The 14,443-nt window shown below is 30.2% G+C and overlaps 1 protein-coding gene across 1 annotated transcript; it reads left to right on the forward strand.

Annotated features, from left to right (window-relative positions):
* Nucleotides 1-1,996: 1,996 nt before the first annotated feature.
* Nucleotides 1,997-12,352, forward strand: LOC131650883 (WAT1-related protein At3g28050-like). Its single transcript, XM_058920586.1, has 6 exons — nucleotides 1,997-2,350; nucleotides 2,427-2,540; nucleotides 6,327-6,567; nucleotides 11,241-11,399; nucleotides 11,496-11,647; nucleotides 11,744-12,352. The coding sequence occupies exons 1-6, from the start codon at nucleotides 2,106-2,108 to the stop codon at nucleotides 11,883-11,885; spliced, it is 1,053 nt and encodes a 350-aa protein (XP_058776569.1). The 5' UTR covers nucleotides 1,997-2,105; the 3' UTR covers nucleotides 11,886-12,352.
* Nucleotides 12,353-14,443: the final 2,091 nt, after the last annotated feature.

Below are 14,443 nucleotides of genomic sequence, written 5' to 3' on the forward strand. Positions count from 1 at the left end.
GATTGATATAAGTTGGTTTTCAAATACAACTTCATTTCCAGATTATAAGTTTCTATGTCAATTTAAATGAATGTATTTTCAGTGAAAGGTCAGTGAAAAAAACAATCTACATAGCATATAATAAACTCAACTTTATCTACTGTCACTTGCATAAGAATTTAAAGAACAAAACATTGCTAAGTCACAAGAAGCCTCTTTCTTGTGACTTTGCAATATTTTGTTCTTTTTTAAGAACATTTATCAACAACAAAACAACAAATATATACAACAAAATAAAAAAGCATACCTTTTAGAAATAAGACACTAACAGCATACAACAACACAAGATATAATAAAATGTTTCAAGAACGTGCCTTTTATTTAAATTAATCGTGGAACTGAAACAAATTATGAAGTTCATATAGTTTATGATGCTATGAAAAAGAAATATAACATGGATGAAGTTTCCATAATAGCTTCATACTTCTTGTATTTTTTTTCATAGCAACACAAACTATATGTACCATAGGCAAAGTATGTGTTTTGTTAAGGTGGTGAAGACGAATCTGAAAAAATGAGAACATTCACCAAATGAAAAAATGAGAATCCATTTTTAACAAAAAACGTAAACATAATTGGAGCATAACTTTAATGAACGAACCTCAAGGTAGCGATTGATGAAGACAAATCTGAAGGTTGCAATATGTGTGAAGAGTGACATGGATGTTAGGGTTATGTTTTGAGAGAGAAGAGTGAAATATGTTAGGGTTTTCTTCAAAGATAAATTGTTGTTACGTACTGGGTGGAAGAACATTTTCGCTTATATATTAAAAAAAATATATCATTTTTCATCATGGTTGACAAGACAAACCGTGATGTAATGATTGGACTTTACACCACGGTTAAAAATGATAACTGTAATGATATACAAGGAGAAGGATTAATGAAGGAATTGAGATTCAAACCCTGTAAATCTTTGTACATTTCACTACAAAGTTTAACAAATGCTATAGTGAAATACCTTTTAGTAAAAAAAAACCACCCAAAAATGTGTTTCCACAACGGTTAAAGAAAGACCGTTGTAATATTGTTTGACGAAAGGTGTTTTCCATAGTAGTGTAAAGAGTGTATATAGAGTGACACTCATCACCCTACAAGGCGATTTTTAAGCCTGTTTTGTAAGGCGATTTTTGCAACAATTGAGAGGATCTGCTATTTTCTCCTTAAAAATTGCAGTTCGGAGGGTTTGCAATTTTCTCTTAAAAAATTACAATTATAAAAGAGAAAGAGTAATTTGTCATTGTAAAATTAGAAGTGATTTTCGCAAGTGTAGAAATTTTTTTTTTCCAAACAGTTTGACTTATAAAATTGCTATCTAATATTATTTAATAAATTTTATTTTTTAGATTATTATATACTAACAACTATTTGAATTTATTCGAAGTTGTCAATGATTACTAACCATAAATTTTTTTCTTCTATTATTTGATCGTGAGAATCAACGTTAGAGAATTTTTTTTTTTTTTTTTGCTAGAATAGAGAAAATCTTCATGTATTCGCTCACATACCAAAAATACCCTTAATTTAATTAGTTATAGTAATTAAAATGGACCTGTATATTATTAATGTTTGTATTGATGAAGTAAATTAGACATTATAACCGACAGTTATGTGAAGTGATTGTGAACAACCATGCAACTTAATAAGTGACATATCCACACACATATATATATATATATATATATATATATATATATATATATATATATATATATATATATATATATATATATATATATATATATATATATATATATATATATATATATATATATATATATTAAACTTATGTCAAAATTAGCAATTTTATTAAAATATATTTTTATGATGAATTATTTTTGTCCCATTCAATATCACGCATAAATATTATATTTCAAAATATAAATATATTAACTACTTTTTTATTATCATTTCTCACATGTTGCTCTCCATCAAATAAATTAGTAATTGATATAGACTTATTTTTAAATATGGATAAAGATAAGGTACCATTCCAAAGCAAGATAAGTAAGAAGTGAGAAAAGCAAATTAAAGAAAAAAAAAAACAAAAAACAAAAAGAGAAAAAATGGTGATTGAAGGAGCAGGTGTAACAGCAGCCATGGTTACAGTTCAAATCCTGGAAGTTGGTGGTGACACACTAATGAAATCAGCAACTAAAGATGGAATGAGTAGTTTCATTTTCACTGTTTACTCAAACCTTCTTGCTCTATGTTTCCTTCTACCATCCACTCTTTTCTACCATAGAAAAAGAGCTCCTCCTCCAATTTCAACATCAATTTTCTGCAGAATGGTTCTTCTTAGTTGCATCCAGTATGTATTAATTAAATAAGCATTAATTTTTATTTAGCATAATATGTTTCTTCTGAATATAAAGCTACATGTGCAGAGCTTCAGTGCAGATTTTGATGAACACTGGAATTAGATATAGCTCTCCCACTTTGTCATCAGCTATGGTTGATCTTGTCCCTGCTTTTACCTTCATACTTGCTTTGATTTCAAGGTATGTTCTTCCTTTTTTTTTTTTATTTCTTGAAATTTCTAGATTTGTTCTTCTTTGGATTCTCACCAACCACTTGCTTCAAAAGTCAGCAGCATAAAATATATTTTATTTACCAATTTATGTGAAGCATAAAATTATTTAATTTAGATTCAATATATTTTTGCCTTTTAAATTATTTTTGAATTTACTTAGTTGTTAGAAGGCCCACTTTAAGCCCAAAAAAAGTGATAAAAACCAACATGATTTAGAAATTTTTATCAATTTTAAGGGGATGTAATATCAACTGTCTCTATTTTGTTTTAGGGTCTGTTTGGTTCAACGGAGGGGAGGAGAGGAGAGGGAATTTAATAGAGGGGAGGGGAATGGAGGGGAAGGGATGAGAGGGAATTTAACTAAATACTCCCTCCGTTTTTTATTATAAGTCGTTTTAGACTTTTCACACAGTTTAAGAAAAATAATAATTGTTGTATGAAAATGAGAAATTATGAAGGTTTTTACAAAATTATCCTTCATTAATGACATATGGAAGATAAATTTATATAATTGAAAGGAGAGAGAATAATAAATATTTAAGGATATAATAGGAAAAGTAGCATTAATTATTCATTGGAATTGTAAAGCGACTTATATTTAAATACAATTTTTTTTCCAAAACGACTTATAATAAAAAACGGAGGGAGTATATGTTTGGTTCAAGAAGGGGAGGGGAGAGATTTTTAACAACATGTATGTTTGGTTCACAAGGGGAGGGGAGGGATTTTAAAATCAAATTACTTTTTTATCCTTATAAATATTGTTATTTGTACTTCGTAAAAATAATTTTAAATAACAATAGTATTGAGTAAATTTCTAAAAAAAAAAAACTTGTTCGTTCATAAATTATACTATAACAGTAAACAACATCACACATTCGTTGAACTATAGATCTTCAACGCAAACCTAACCATTATCTGATCTTGATGATTCATCTAACCCAATAAAACAATGTTAGAATGTTAAAAGAATTGGACAAATAATATTAAACTTAAAATCTTTATTTATAACATAAACATAATATATTTTGCTTATTGTTATTATTATTAATAGTATAATAAAAAAATCTTATTATTATTATATAGAACTAATATAACATAATATTAAAAATAGAAATTCAACAAATTAAAAAAAAATTCACCTGAGAGCAACAACACACAAATAGCAACCGCACAATAGAAGAAAAATAAAACGTGAAATAACACAGAAAAATCTAGTCTTTAATAATTAAAATAAGGACAATCTTGGAATTAAAAATAATAATTGTGGATAAAATAGGGAAAATAATAAAATTTTGATTAATGATCTTCCCTCCCCTTCAAATCCCCCCAATTTGGAGGGGAGCAAAAAGTGAGTCTAGGAGGGAATTTGCTCTCCTCCCCTCCCCTCCCCTCCCCTCCATTTACTTCCAACCAAATGGACCCTTAGTGCTCTTTGTCAAATAGTAAGAAACTCGAGTATACGCACGGATTTTGGTTTGGTACGTGCATTTGTTTACATAATATATTTATTTAAAATAGAAGTTTAAAAAAAATTATTTAAATCAATAATAGAATTTTTCGTATTTAAAATATTTAAATATATAATTTTTTTTCGTATATCAATTTTGGATCATAAATACCATCTTTCGTATATGAAAATATTTAAATAAATAATATATTTTCCCCGTATACAAATATTATTTACGTTTCGGTATCATTTAGAAAATATCTGGATCAATAGTAAATTTTCGTATATAAAAATATTTAAATCAATAATAGATTTTTTTTCCGTATACCATTTGAATAAAAAAAAATTGGATTACAAATACCATTTTTCTTATATAAAAATATTTAGATCATTAATAGATTTTCTCCATATAAAAATATTATTTATGTTTAGATATCGTTTATAAAAATATCCGAATCAATTATAAATTTTCGTATATAAAAATATTTAGATCAATAATAGTTTTTTTCCCGTATACCTTTTTTGAATAAATTTTTTTTGGATTATAAATACCATTTTTCATATATAAAAATATTTATATCATTAATAGATTTTTCTCATATACAAATATTATTTATGTTTAGGTATCGTTTACAAAAATATCTGAATCAATTGTAAATTTTCGTATATAAGAATATTTAGATCAATACTAGTTTTTTTTCCCGTATACCTTTTTTGAATAAAATTTTTTTGGATTATAAATATCATTTTTCATATATAAAAATATTTAGATCATTAATAGATTTTTCCCATATACAAATAAAAGTAATAAATAAAAGTAATAAATATTAACTAAAATAAATAAAAATAATTAGATAAAACTAGTAAAAATGATGACTAATCACTATGTTCACATTAAATTTCTTGATGGATTTAGACTCCTCATGCCAACTAAAATATCGCCTGGGGGACTTAGTGTCCCCTCAAGCAGGATCAGTCCTAAGAATCCTGAGAGGCGCAATCGATATCCAACCTAAGAGACTTGATCACAAGTCTTGCCCGGGGGCTCGATAGAAGTCCCTCCTAAGAGGTCAAACGCCTCACCTGAGGGACTTATAGTCTCATCAACCAGCTGCGCATATAACTCAACTTAAAGGACTTGGACTCCACAGGCTAACTAAAGTCTTGTCTGAGGAACTTAGTATCTCCTTGGATAGGAACAAATTCAAGAATCACACTTGATAGGCGCGATTGATATACAACCTTAGAGACTTGATCACAAGCTTTTCATGACGGCTCGATGGATGTCCCTTCCGAGATGTCAAATGCCTTTTTTGAAGGACTTGTAGTCTCACCAGTCAGGTTGTATATAATATCTACTAAGGGACTTAAATCTCCCAAGCTGATATAAACTTCATCTAAGGAAATATGTCCTCAAGAAGTCCAAGTCCTCGAGAAACTCCTTTATGTCTCGAACAAATTTTTTTTTTGTCATATATCAAAAGGCCTCGTGCTTGAGGGGCTATGTAGTGTTATATTCGTTGGGGGGACTTTTCTGGGGCGATGCCTATAGGACGCCCTAGGAGAGGCGACCATAATATGTCGCTCAAGTGGAGGTATCGCCTCGCCCCAGAGGTCTTCCTATCGTCCAGTCATTGAAAACATGGGAAAAGACGTTTCTGGGGATGAGAGAAGTCATGGTCATTAATTGACACATAACCTCCTTAAAAATAAGGATTCATTGGTCCACCATTGACTGAGTAGGTAGTAACCTTTTCCAAGAGAATCCTAGACCCTAAAAGACTCTATAAATACACCTCCCTTGTAGGAAAAAGGGACAGATCATAAATCATACCCATCACTCTCATCGCTTACACCTTAACATATCATTCATCCATAGAGCATCTCACTTAACATGAGCCAAACTCCTAAAACCACCCTAAAACATCACCACACAAGGCATCTCAACGTCGTGGACAAGTCTTAACCATCATGCAACTTTCTAAACTTATTAAGATCTCTAGGTCGCTCTGCCCTTGCAGGAAAAACCCGTTTCTATAATTTTTTTGTATGTTGATTAAAAGTATAACAGTTGATGAGAGGCTTAAATTTTTCTACATGAAAAAAAAACATTAAAAATTATCCTACATGAACATTGTAAAATCGCTTAAGGTTAGGCTTCCAAATCACTCATATGGTAACTAACAACTAAATAATTTTGAATAGAATACACTAGTTTTAATATTATAATTTTCATACTCTTTTGTAAACATTGCAAACACAAGAATTTTCTTTTAGAGTGAACATTGTATTGTGTATTTTCAGGATGGAAATTCTAAATTTGAAACAACATAGTAGTCAGGCAAAAGTTATTGGTACAATGACCTGCATTGCAGGAGCATTAATTGTGACATTATATAAAGGGATGCCATTGATTAGTGATTCTTTTCAAAATATAAAAATGGGAGCAAGTGGACTTAACATCTCAGAAAAATCAGATTGGATAGTTGGGGCTTTTCTTCTTGCAACCGCTAGCTTTTGCCTTTCACTTTTACATATAGTCGAGGTAAATAATTTTTTAAAATTGTTTATTTATAAATATCAATCCTCATACAAACACTTTTAATTGTTGATTTTTAAAATGTTGCTATCAAAGATTCAACCCTTAGACCAACAATTTACAACCAATTAAGCTACACCACTCACTATAATTGTTATTTATAAATATTAACATTTTTATTATATCAATACATAAATATAAATAAAGGTTACCATCAAGTATTGAACTCTGGATCAACAATTTACGCTCATTTAAGTTCAGCTACCTTATCCTTATGTTCTTAAAATCTCTCAAGGCTATAGACTAAACTTAGTCTCTCAAGGAATTTAACAAAAAGTTAAAATTCAAAGATTGTGTGTTTATAAGACTACTTCTAAGCAAGCAGACACACAAAGTGAATTTCAAAATTTACACTTAAGAAAATATACAAGAAATAGCTCTAAGTGTAGTGAGTAATTATTGTTGTCATCGTCGTTTCTCCAAAATTCCCTGTTCTATTTAAATAGATGTTGAATAGTACCGTCGGAGGATGAAATTGGAAAATTCTTCCATTTCACAGCTGTAATAATGTTACGAGGTTGAGTCGTGAAATATGGAGATCTGTTGGTAGTACATTCTTTAAGAATTCAAGCATATTTGTCCTTTTTATGGAACATTTGATATTGCCGCTTGAATGTACTATCTCAAAGATTATTATTTCAATAATTATTCTCTAATTCATTGGCTTCGTATTTGAGATGATTTCAAGCTTGATTATAGTTAATGTCTTGAAGATTAGACTTTAGAGTCTAGTGAAAATGAGGTTTGAGTTATCAGAGTAAATATGGATTTTTTGTTGCAGAGGCGTTGTCTTGGTTATATAGATGATTTACTATCGGATAAACACTTCTTCATATTTTAACTTTGTTTTAGAATGTGTTGACGTCTAGAGTCCAGAGTCTCTTTGTCCAGAGTTTAGAGTCTGATTTCATTATCTTAAGATTATACACACTTAATGAAACTATTAGTGTACAAAATTGTTCTCTATACATTGTTATCATCAAAACGTAAGGTTATAAATGTAGAACCAAACTTGTCCCGATAAATCAGTAGGAGAACAGTATGGTGAATCAAATTAGTTTTGAGAACAATAATTAAGCCAATGCTGATAACATCATTCAACTTAACCAAATCGCTTGGCAAGGAGACAACTTGAATGTTTGGGAAAGACAAAGTGTGAGAACGAGGAAGACGAAGATTAGGGTTTATGTAGAAAATTTCTTGTGCAAAAATGTGGCTATGGAAATGGAACACAAGACCCATGTTGGTTAGATCTCATCAACCATCAAAAAAGCCCTAATCGGGTTGTATCAGGGAACTATTCATTTTATTTCTAGTGTTGAAAATTTTGAGCCCATAATATAACAAATAATTATATTCCATTTGAGATAGATTTATGTGCTAATGGGCCTAAAGGGTCCGAAACGGATACTACTTTAACGGACACTATATCCAATTTTAGAAACAACCATAAATAAATGAATTGATTTTGGATAAAAAAAGAGTGTTTTATAATGAATCAGAAGCTAACTAAGATATATGAGCTATCATCATATCTTTTCACATTCTTATCCATTAAGTAACTTAAAGTTCTTATGCATTTAGTATCCATGTCAATAAACATATTAGAAAAGACAGAAAAAGTAAAAGAGGAAGCTTTGAAGAGCCAAGTGAATCTCAACAACATAGTTGGATCTAGTCAAATAAGAGAATGTAAAGGTCGTGAAAATTTTAGCCATGGTGAAAGAGGAAACTTTAGAGGTAGATATCAAGGAACCTTTAGAAAATTTGGACATTTCAACTTTAACCAATAGAGAGCCGTATTTTTGGATCTCATATCGTGGCCGAATAAGATGTAACTACAATCATTGGAGGAAAATTATGGTTCTTCCAATATGGAAAATATGGGTATAAAGTAGTTTATTTCAATTATCGACATAAATAAATATGGCACAACGTTCATATCAAAATGATTGTGAGAAATTTGAAAATCCACAATTTAATTTTTGGTAAGTAATACATTTTTTAAAAGAAAATGATATTTGGTATTTGGATACTATATGTTGTAATCATATGTGTGGGAAAAATGAGTTATTGTTTGCACTACACGAAGCGTAAAATTACCGTGAAGTTTAGAAATACTATAGATATTCCAATATTGGGATAAAAAGCTATACTTTTATCAGGTTGAAAGGTTGAACTCAAAATTTTATTGGTGATGTTTTATGCTCTTGGTATTCATTATAACCTCTTGAGTATGGGAAAATTGTTTAAGAAATATTACAACATGTAAATTCACATAAATGGTAGATTTATCACAAAGGTAAGAATGAAACTTAGCCGCCTATTTCCTTTGAAGATTCACCAAAAAATATTTCCTTGTTTGAGTTCTATTATTTCAAATGATGATTTTCTATCACATTAAATTTGATCCCTTTTATTTTTTCCGCATTGAATTACTTGTCAGGAAAATAATATGTTGCTTGTTTGATTGTTATTAATATTCTAAATAGTGTGTGTGAATATTGACAAATGGGAAAGAAAAACAAAGACTCATTTCCAATTAGAAAGTCTTGGAGAGTGAAGAAACTATTGGAGATAGTTCATTTAAACTTGTGCTTAGTGGAAATACCAACCCCTTATGGTTGTAGGGTAATTTATTACTTTTTATTTATGAATTTAGAAGAAAATATTGAGGTGTATTTGTTGAAATAAAACTCGGAAGCTTGTGATGCCTTCAAAATATTTAAGGCATTTGTAAGAAAACAAAGTAGTTGTGAAATCAAAGCATGGAAAATTGGTAGAGGCCAAGAATAGCAGGATGGTCTAAGTTTCTTTTAGCAATATAGAATTGAGCATTAGTTAACAACAAGATAAACACTGAAATTAAAAAATGCCTAAGAAAATTTTGGTAGAAGGATTTTCTAGTGCAAATTATATTTTGAATAGATGTCCAACAAAATGTGTTACATAAAAGACTATTGAAGGAGCTTGGAGTTGAAGAAGACCTTGAATCTGACACCTCTGAGTTTATGAATGAATTGTATATACTCATGTACTATATCAATTGAGAAGGAAGTTGGATGACACATGCAGGATTATCTTTGTTTGATACAGTTCAAACTCAAATCTTATAAACTCTACAATACAAAGACGAAGAAGGTGATTATCAATCAAAATGTTACTTTTTATGAAGGTGGATATGGGATAGGTCTTTAATGTTAGAAAATGATCCAATATTGACTTCAAATAACTACAAAGTGGAGAGAGAACTTAATCCAACACCTAATGAGCCAAAATATCCAACAAACAACATAGGTACCATAGATTAATATCCAAATAACAAGATTTTGTTTTCGATAACGATAATAATCTATATGACGAAGAAACTGTCCATTTTGATTTATTTACAAATTATGAGCCAATTTCTTTTGAAGAAGTGACAGATGATAAAAATTGGAGAAAATCCATGAATGAAAAAATTCATGCAATTGAGAAAATATAGCACAGGAGCTAACAAAATTATCAGCATACAAGAAATCTATAAGAGTGAAGTGGATGTACAAGAAAAAGTACAAATAGAGTGGTGAAGTTGACCATTTTAAATCAAGGTTAGTGGAAAAAGAATACAAGAAAAAACCAGTTAGTGATTATTTAGAGGTATTTCCTCAAGTTTCAAAGTTGGATATAATTCAAATGCTTATTTTAATCTAAGCTAAATAGTTGGAAAATACATCAAATGAATGTTAAGTTTGCATTTCTTAATGGTAATCTGGAAGAAAAAGCGTGTGTTGAGTAACCTGCAAGATTTGTAATCAAAGAAAATGAAGATTAAGTCTATAGATTGAAGAAACCATTATATGGTTACTCCCACTTAAAAAGGGTTTAACCTCTTCTTTTTCAAGCAATGCGAAATTTCTAACTCATACTTGTGTCTAAATATCATGTTGGATACATAAATAGTGATTGGGGTGGAGATATAGAAACAATTAAAAATATGTCAAAATATACATTTCATTTGGATACAAGTGCAATTTCACGGTCTTCAAAGAAGCAATCACTTGTCACACTTTCTACGATTGAAGTAAAATATATATACCACCAACCAATTGTGCTACTCAAAAAGTATAAATGAGAAGAATTTTTGAAGTAAATCTTTAAAAGCATAATAGTCCTACAAAGATATATTGTAATTACAAGTCCGTTATTGCACTAAGCAGTAATTCAGTTTTACACACACGAATTCATAAAGATTCAAGAATTAGTTGCTAAAAAAGAAGAGGTGATCGAGTATTATTGTCCCATTGAAGTGAAGAGAAAATTGCAAACATATTTACAAAATCTTTGAAGTTTCAGTTATTCTACAAGTTAAATAAAATGTTTTGAATCATAAATTTGAGAGCTTGATTTATTGGAGACAGTGTTAGAAATCAAATCAAATGTATTCTAAAATGAGTCAAAAAAATCGACTCTCTTATGATTCTATTTAAGTTATATGTCCAATTTACTCATTATAGATACAAGTAAAAGAGTAATAAAATGATCATAAATATCTCTACAAGACTACGACAACATCATATTTATAACAAGTGCCACTATGACTACAATTGTGATTTTTTTTAATATTCATCTATATACAGAATTGGATTATCAAGGAATATCAAGAAGCGCTAGTGGTAACAACTATTTGTTGTTTTTTTGTGGCAATCCTATCTTCCATTGTAGCTTTCATTGCGGAGGGTATTTCAAAAGCTTGGATACTCAAACTTCATAAGGAGTTCATATCTGTCTCTTACTCAGTAAGTATAAACTTCATTGAAATAAAATAACCAAAATTTTCTATAACTTCAAATTTATAAAATATAGCTACTTAAATATTGATGTTATATTTATAGGCAATACTTGTGGTGTCAACGAGGAATTTTGTAACCATATGGGCATGTCGTAAGAAAGGACCAATATACGTAGCTATATTCAAACCATTAAGAGTTGTTGTTGCACTTGGCATGGGAGTATTATTTCTTGGAGACAATCTTTATCTTGGAAGGTAAACTAATAACTAATTTGTGAAGATTCATTTCATGGTATATAAATATAAGATTTGCCTCTTTTTTTTGAATTTTTTCTTTTCTTATGGATGCAGCATGATTGGAGCTGCTATTATAATTATTGGATTTTATGGTGTAATGTGGGCACTTGCTCAAGAGAAACAAATGACAAGTGAAAGTAATATTTTTCCATCTTCTTCCACGCCTCTTATGTCCAACAAAAGCATGGATAACTAGACAATTCTGATTTTGGAATATGATAGGATATACCTTGTATTGACGAAATTTATGTTAAGAAAAAAACACATGTAAAAAAAATTAGGTTAAATATATGCTAAGATATTTGTAATAAATTAGTATTTTAAATTTCTTTTATAATATTTAATCTTTCTATTCTCCAAAAATTTGCATGTCGTTATTTTAACCTCTTTTCATTTCAAGAAAAGAATTTTGATGTTAGTTAAAGATCTGAAGTGACACACATTCAGGAGATGTATGTCTTAAAATTTCAAGTGTTGGAACAATGTGTTTGTTTTCAGCACCGTTACTGATCGCGACTTTGCGTGTCTATTAGTCGGGATAACTGCAAGTGCACAGTCGTGTCGTGTAGTTTTAAAAGATATCGAATCCACAGAGACTATAAATCGACCTACCGCTATCTAAAGTTACTATGTAAAGCTAAGGCTAATGATATTTGGGTTTTTTATAAATGGGGAAACTAAAATCTTAAATCTAGGTAAAATATAATAACAAACGGATATCAGTATGTATTTCATGTAACTTAGGTGATCCAAAGTTCCATTGGCCAGATTCTAATTAAATCAAAGATCTTTACTAACTATGTTATTTAAAAGTCCTCCTCTCAAACTCTCGCTCTATTGATTCAGACTATGATCCTAACTCTTAATGTACGCTTTCGCCATCCCACCAGATTTAGAAACGCTTTTTGAAAACAACATAGTTAATAAAATGCTTGTTTTATGAAGTCGTTATCTACTTAAATCTCCTAATCTCAAACTCTCGCTCTGTTGACTCGGAACATGCTAATATCTCTAACGTACGCTTTCGCCATCCCGCGCGGGTGTAAAAACACTTTTTGAAAATAAATAAATTCTAATTAGTTTTAATACGCTTTCGCCATCCTTAAAACTAATGTCCTATGTCTACTATCCAGTTAAAGATCTCAAACTTTCGCTCTATTGATTTTAACCTTTGACCGTCTTAACCCCTCAAACTTTCGCTCTATTGGTTTTAAGACTTACTAATTAAATTAGACATACAAACCAAAAACAAGTGATAATTAATAAAACATAATTAAGCCAATTTATTTTGGACCCAACGGTTAACTTACTTTACATACCGACATCTAAATAAATTAGCCAGACATATTAATATGGTTAAACATGCATAAATAAATTCGGTTCATAATAATAGGCATATTAATTGGCATATAATATATCATGCAAATAAATAATATAAAGGCAGTAAATAATAAACCTGAATGAAATAAATATGAATCTTGCAGTACTCGAACCTCAGCCACAGGTTGGCTAGATTGTTCTTCAAATATTATTGGGCGTAAAATTAAAGGCAAGGAAAATAAAAACCAAATCTAATGTAAGGTTAGATCAGTTAAAGATTCACAACAATTTCCGGTGTAGAAATTGTTGTGGGAAAATATAAACGAAAGTAGAAATAAAAGCTGGAATTAAAATTGCTGGAATGAAAGGAAAATAATACTGAACTAAAAACAGTGGCTGGGACTAAGCATGGTCCAACCCCTTTTACGTGAATATCCAGTTCTTTATATAGTGCTCTTTGTGGTAACTGCTCATTCTAGTTGGTCCCCTTTTTTCTCCTCAATTATAGGAACACTACTTGACTGCGCAGAAGAGACTGAAAACGTGTGTAGTTGAGAAAAATAAGGAGACGGGCGTTTTCACTAGGAGACGTGGCCCCCTAAAATACAGGAGACGGACGTCCCCAAAAGGAGACGTGGCCCCCTATTTTTTAGGAGACGGGCGTCTCCCCCTTTTAGCTACATCACAAATCACATTATATATAAAAGTGACGTTAGTCACTTCATTTATATATACATGTATATATAAAATATATATAAATGAACCATGGGGCCCACTTCTATATATATATATTTATATATATATATATATATTATTTTCATTTCTTCATTCTTTTTGTGGATTTAAGCCCGATTCTTCTACAATTTTGCGACTTTCTTCAAACATGCCCTGTAAATTGTAAAAACCTGAAAACATAGAAAATACCGGCATAATACCGTAATAATGCAACATAATTAAGATAAAATAGGGAAATAATATATGTAAATCAAGCCAAATATGTGATACATTTTCGCGTTATCAAATACCCCCTCACTTAAACCATTGCTTGTCCTCAAGCAACCAACCACACGGTAAAAGAAAATGATTAAGCAAGATTCGAAACTAGGGCATGACACAACTCCTAATTATATTTGTGATAGGCAAATGTTACATCGATAGGTAGTATATATCAACACCAAGGATACCGTGACGACACCATGTTCAAAAACTCCCTCCTTATGCCATTATAACTCAACCTATATCTCTCGTTTTTTCTTTCACTCTTTTCATTCAAGCACAATCACATTAAGCCCGTTATCCGTACACTCACATAGTAGGGGAAATCGGTTAGCGACTATGATCCTTTTCTTTTCTTTAGCACGGGGTTCTGGTTTTTTAAATGGCGAAGCCCCATATTTCCCAACTGCGGTTGCGGGGGATCAGATCGTAGTCCAC

This window comes from Vicia villosa, linkage group LG2 (assembly GCF_029867415.1).
Source record: "Vicia villosa cultivar HV-30 ecotype Madison, WI linkage group LG2, Vvil1.0, whole genome shotgun sequence".
NCBI classification, from domain to species: domain Eukaryota; kingdom Viridiplantae; phylum Streptophyta; class Magnoliopsida; order Fabales; family Fabaceae; genus Vicia; species Vicia villosa.

Excerpts from the sequence above, each read along its gene's own strand:
- LOC131650883 (XM_058920586.1), top strand. The coding sequence starts at position 2,106 with ATGGTGATTGAAGGAGCAGGTGTAACAGCAGCCATGGTTACAGTTCAA. Across the intron at positions 2,541-6,326 it reads ATACTTGCTTTGATTTCAAG|GATGGAAATTCTAAATTTGA; the intron begins GTATGTTCTTCC and ends GTGTATTTTCAG. Across the intron at positions 11,648-11,743 it reads GACAATCTTTATCTTGGAAG|CATGATTGGAGCTGCTATTA; the intron begins GTAAACTAATAA and ends TTATGGATGCAG.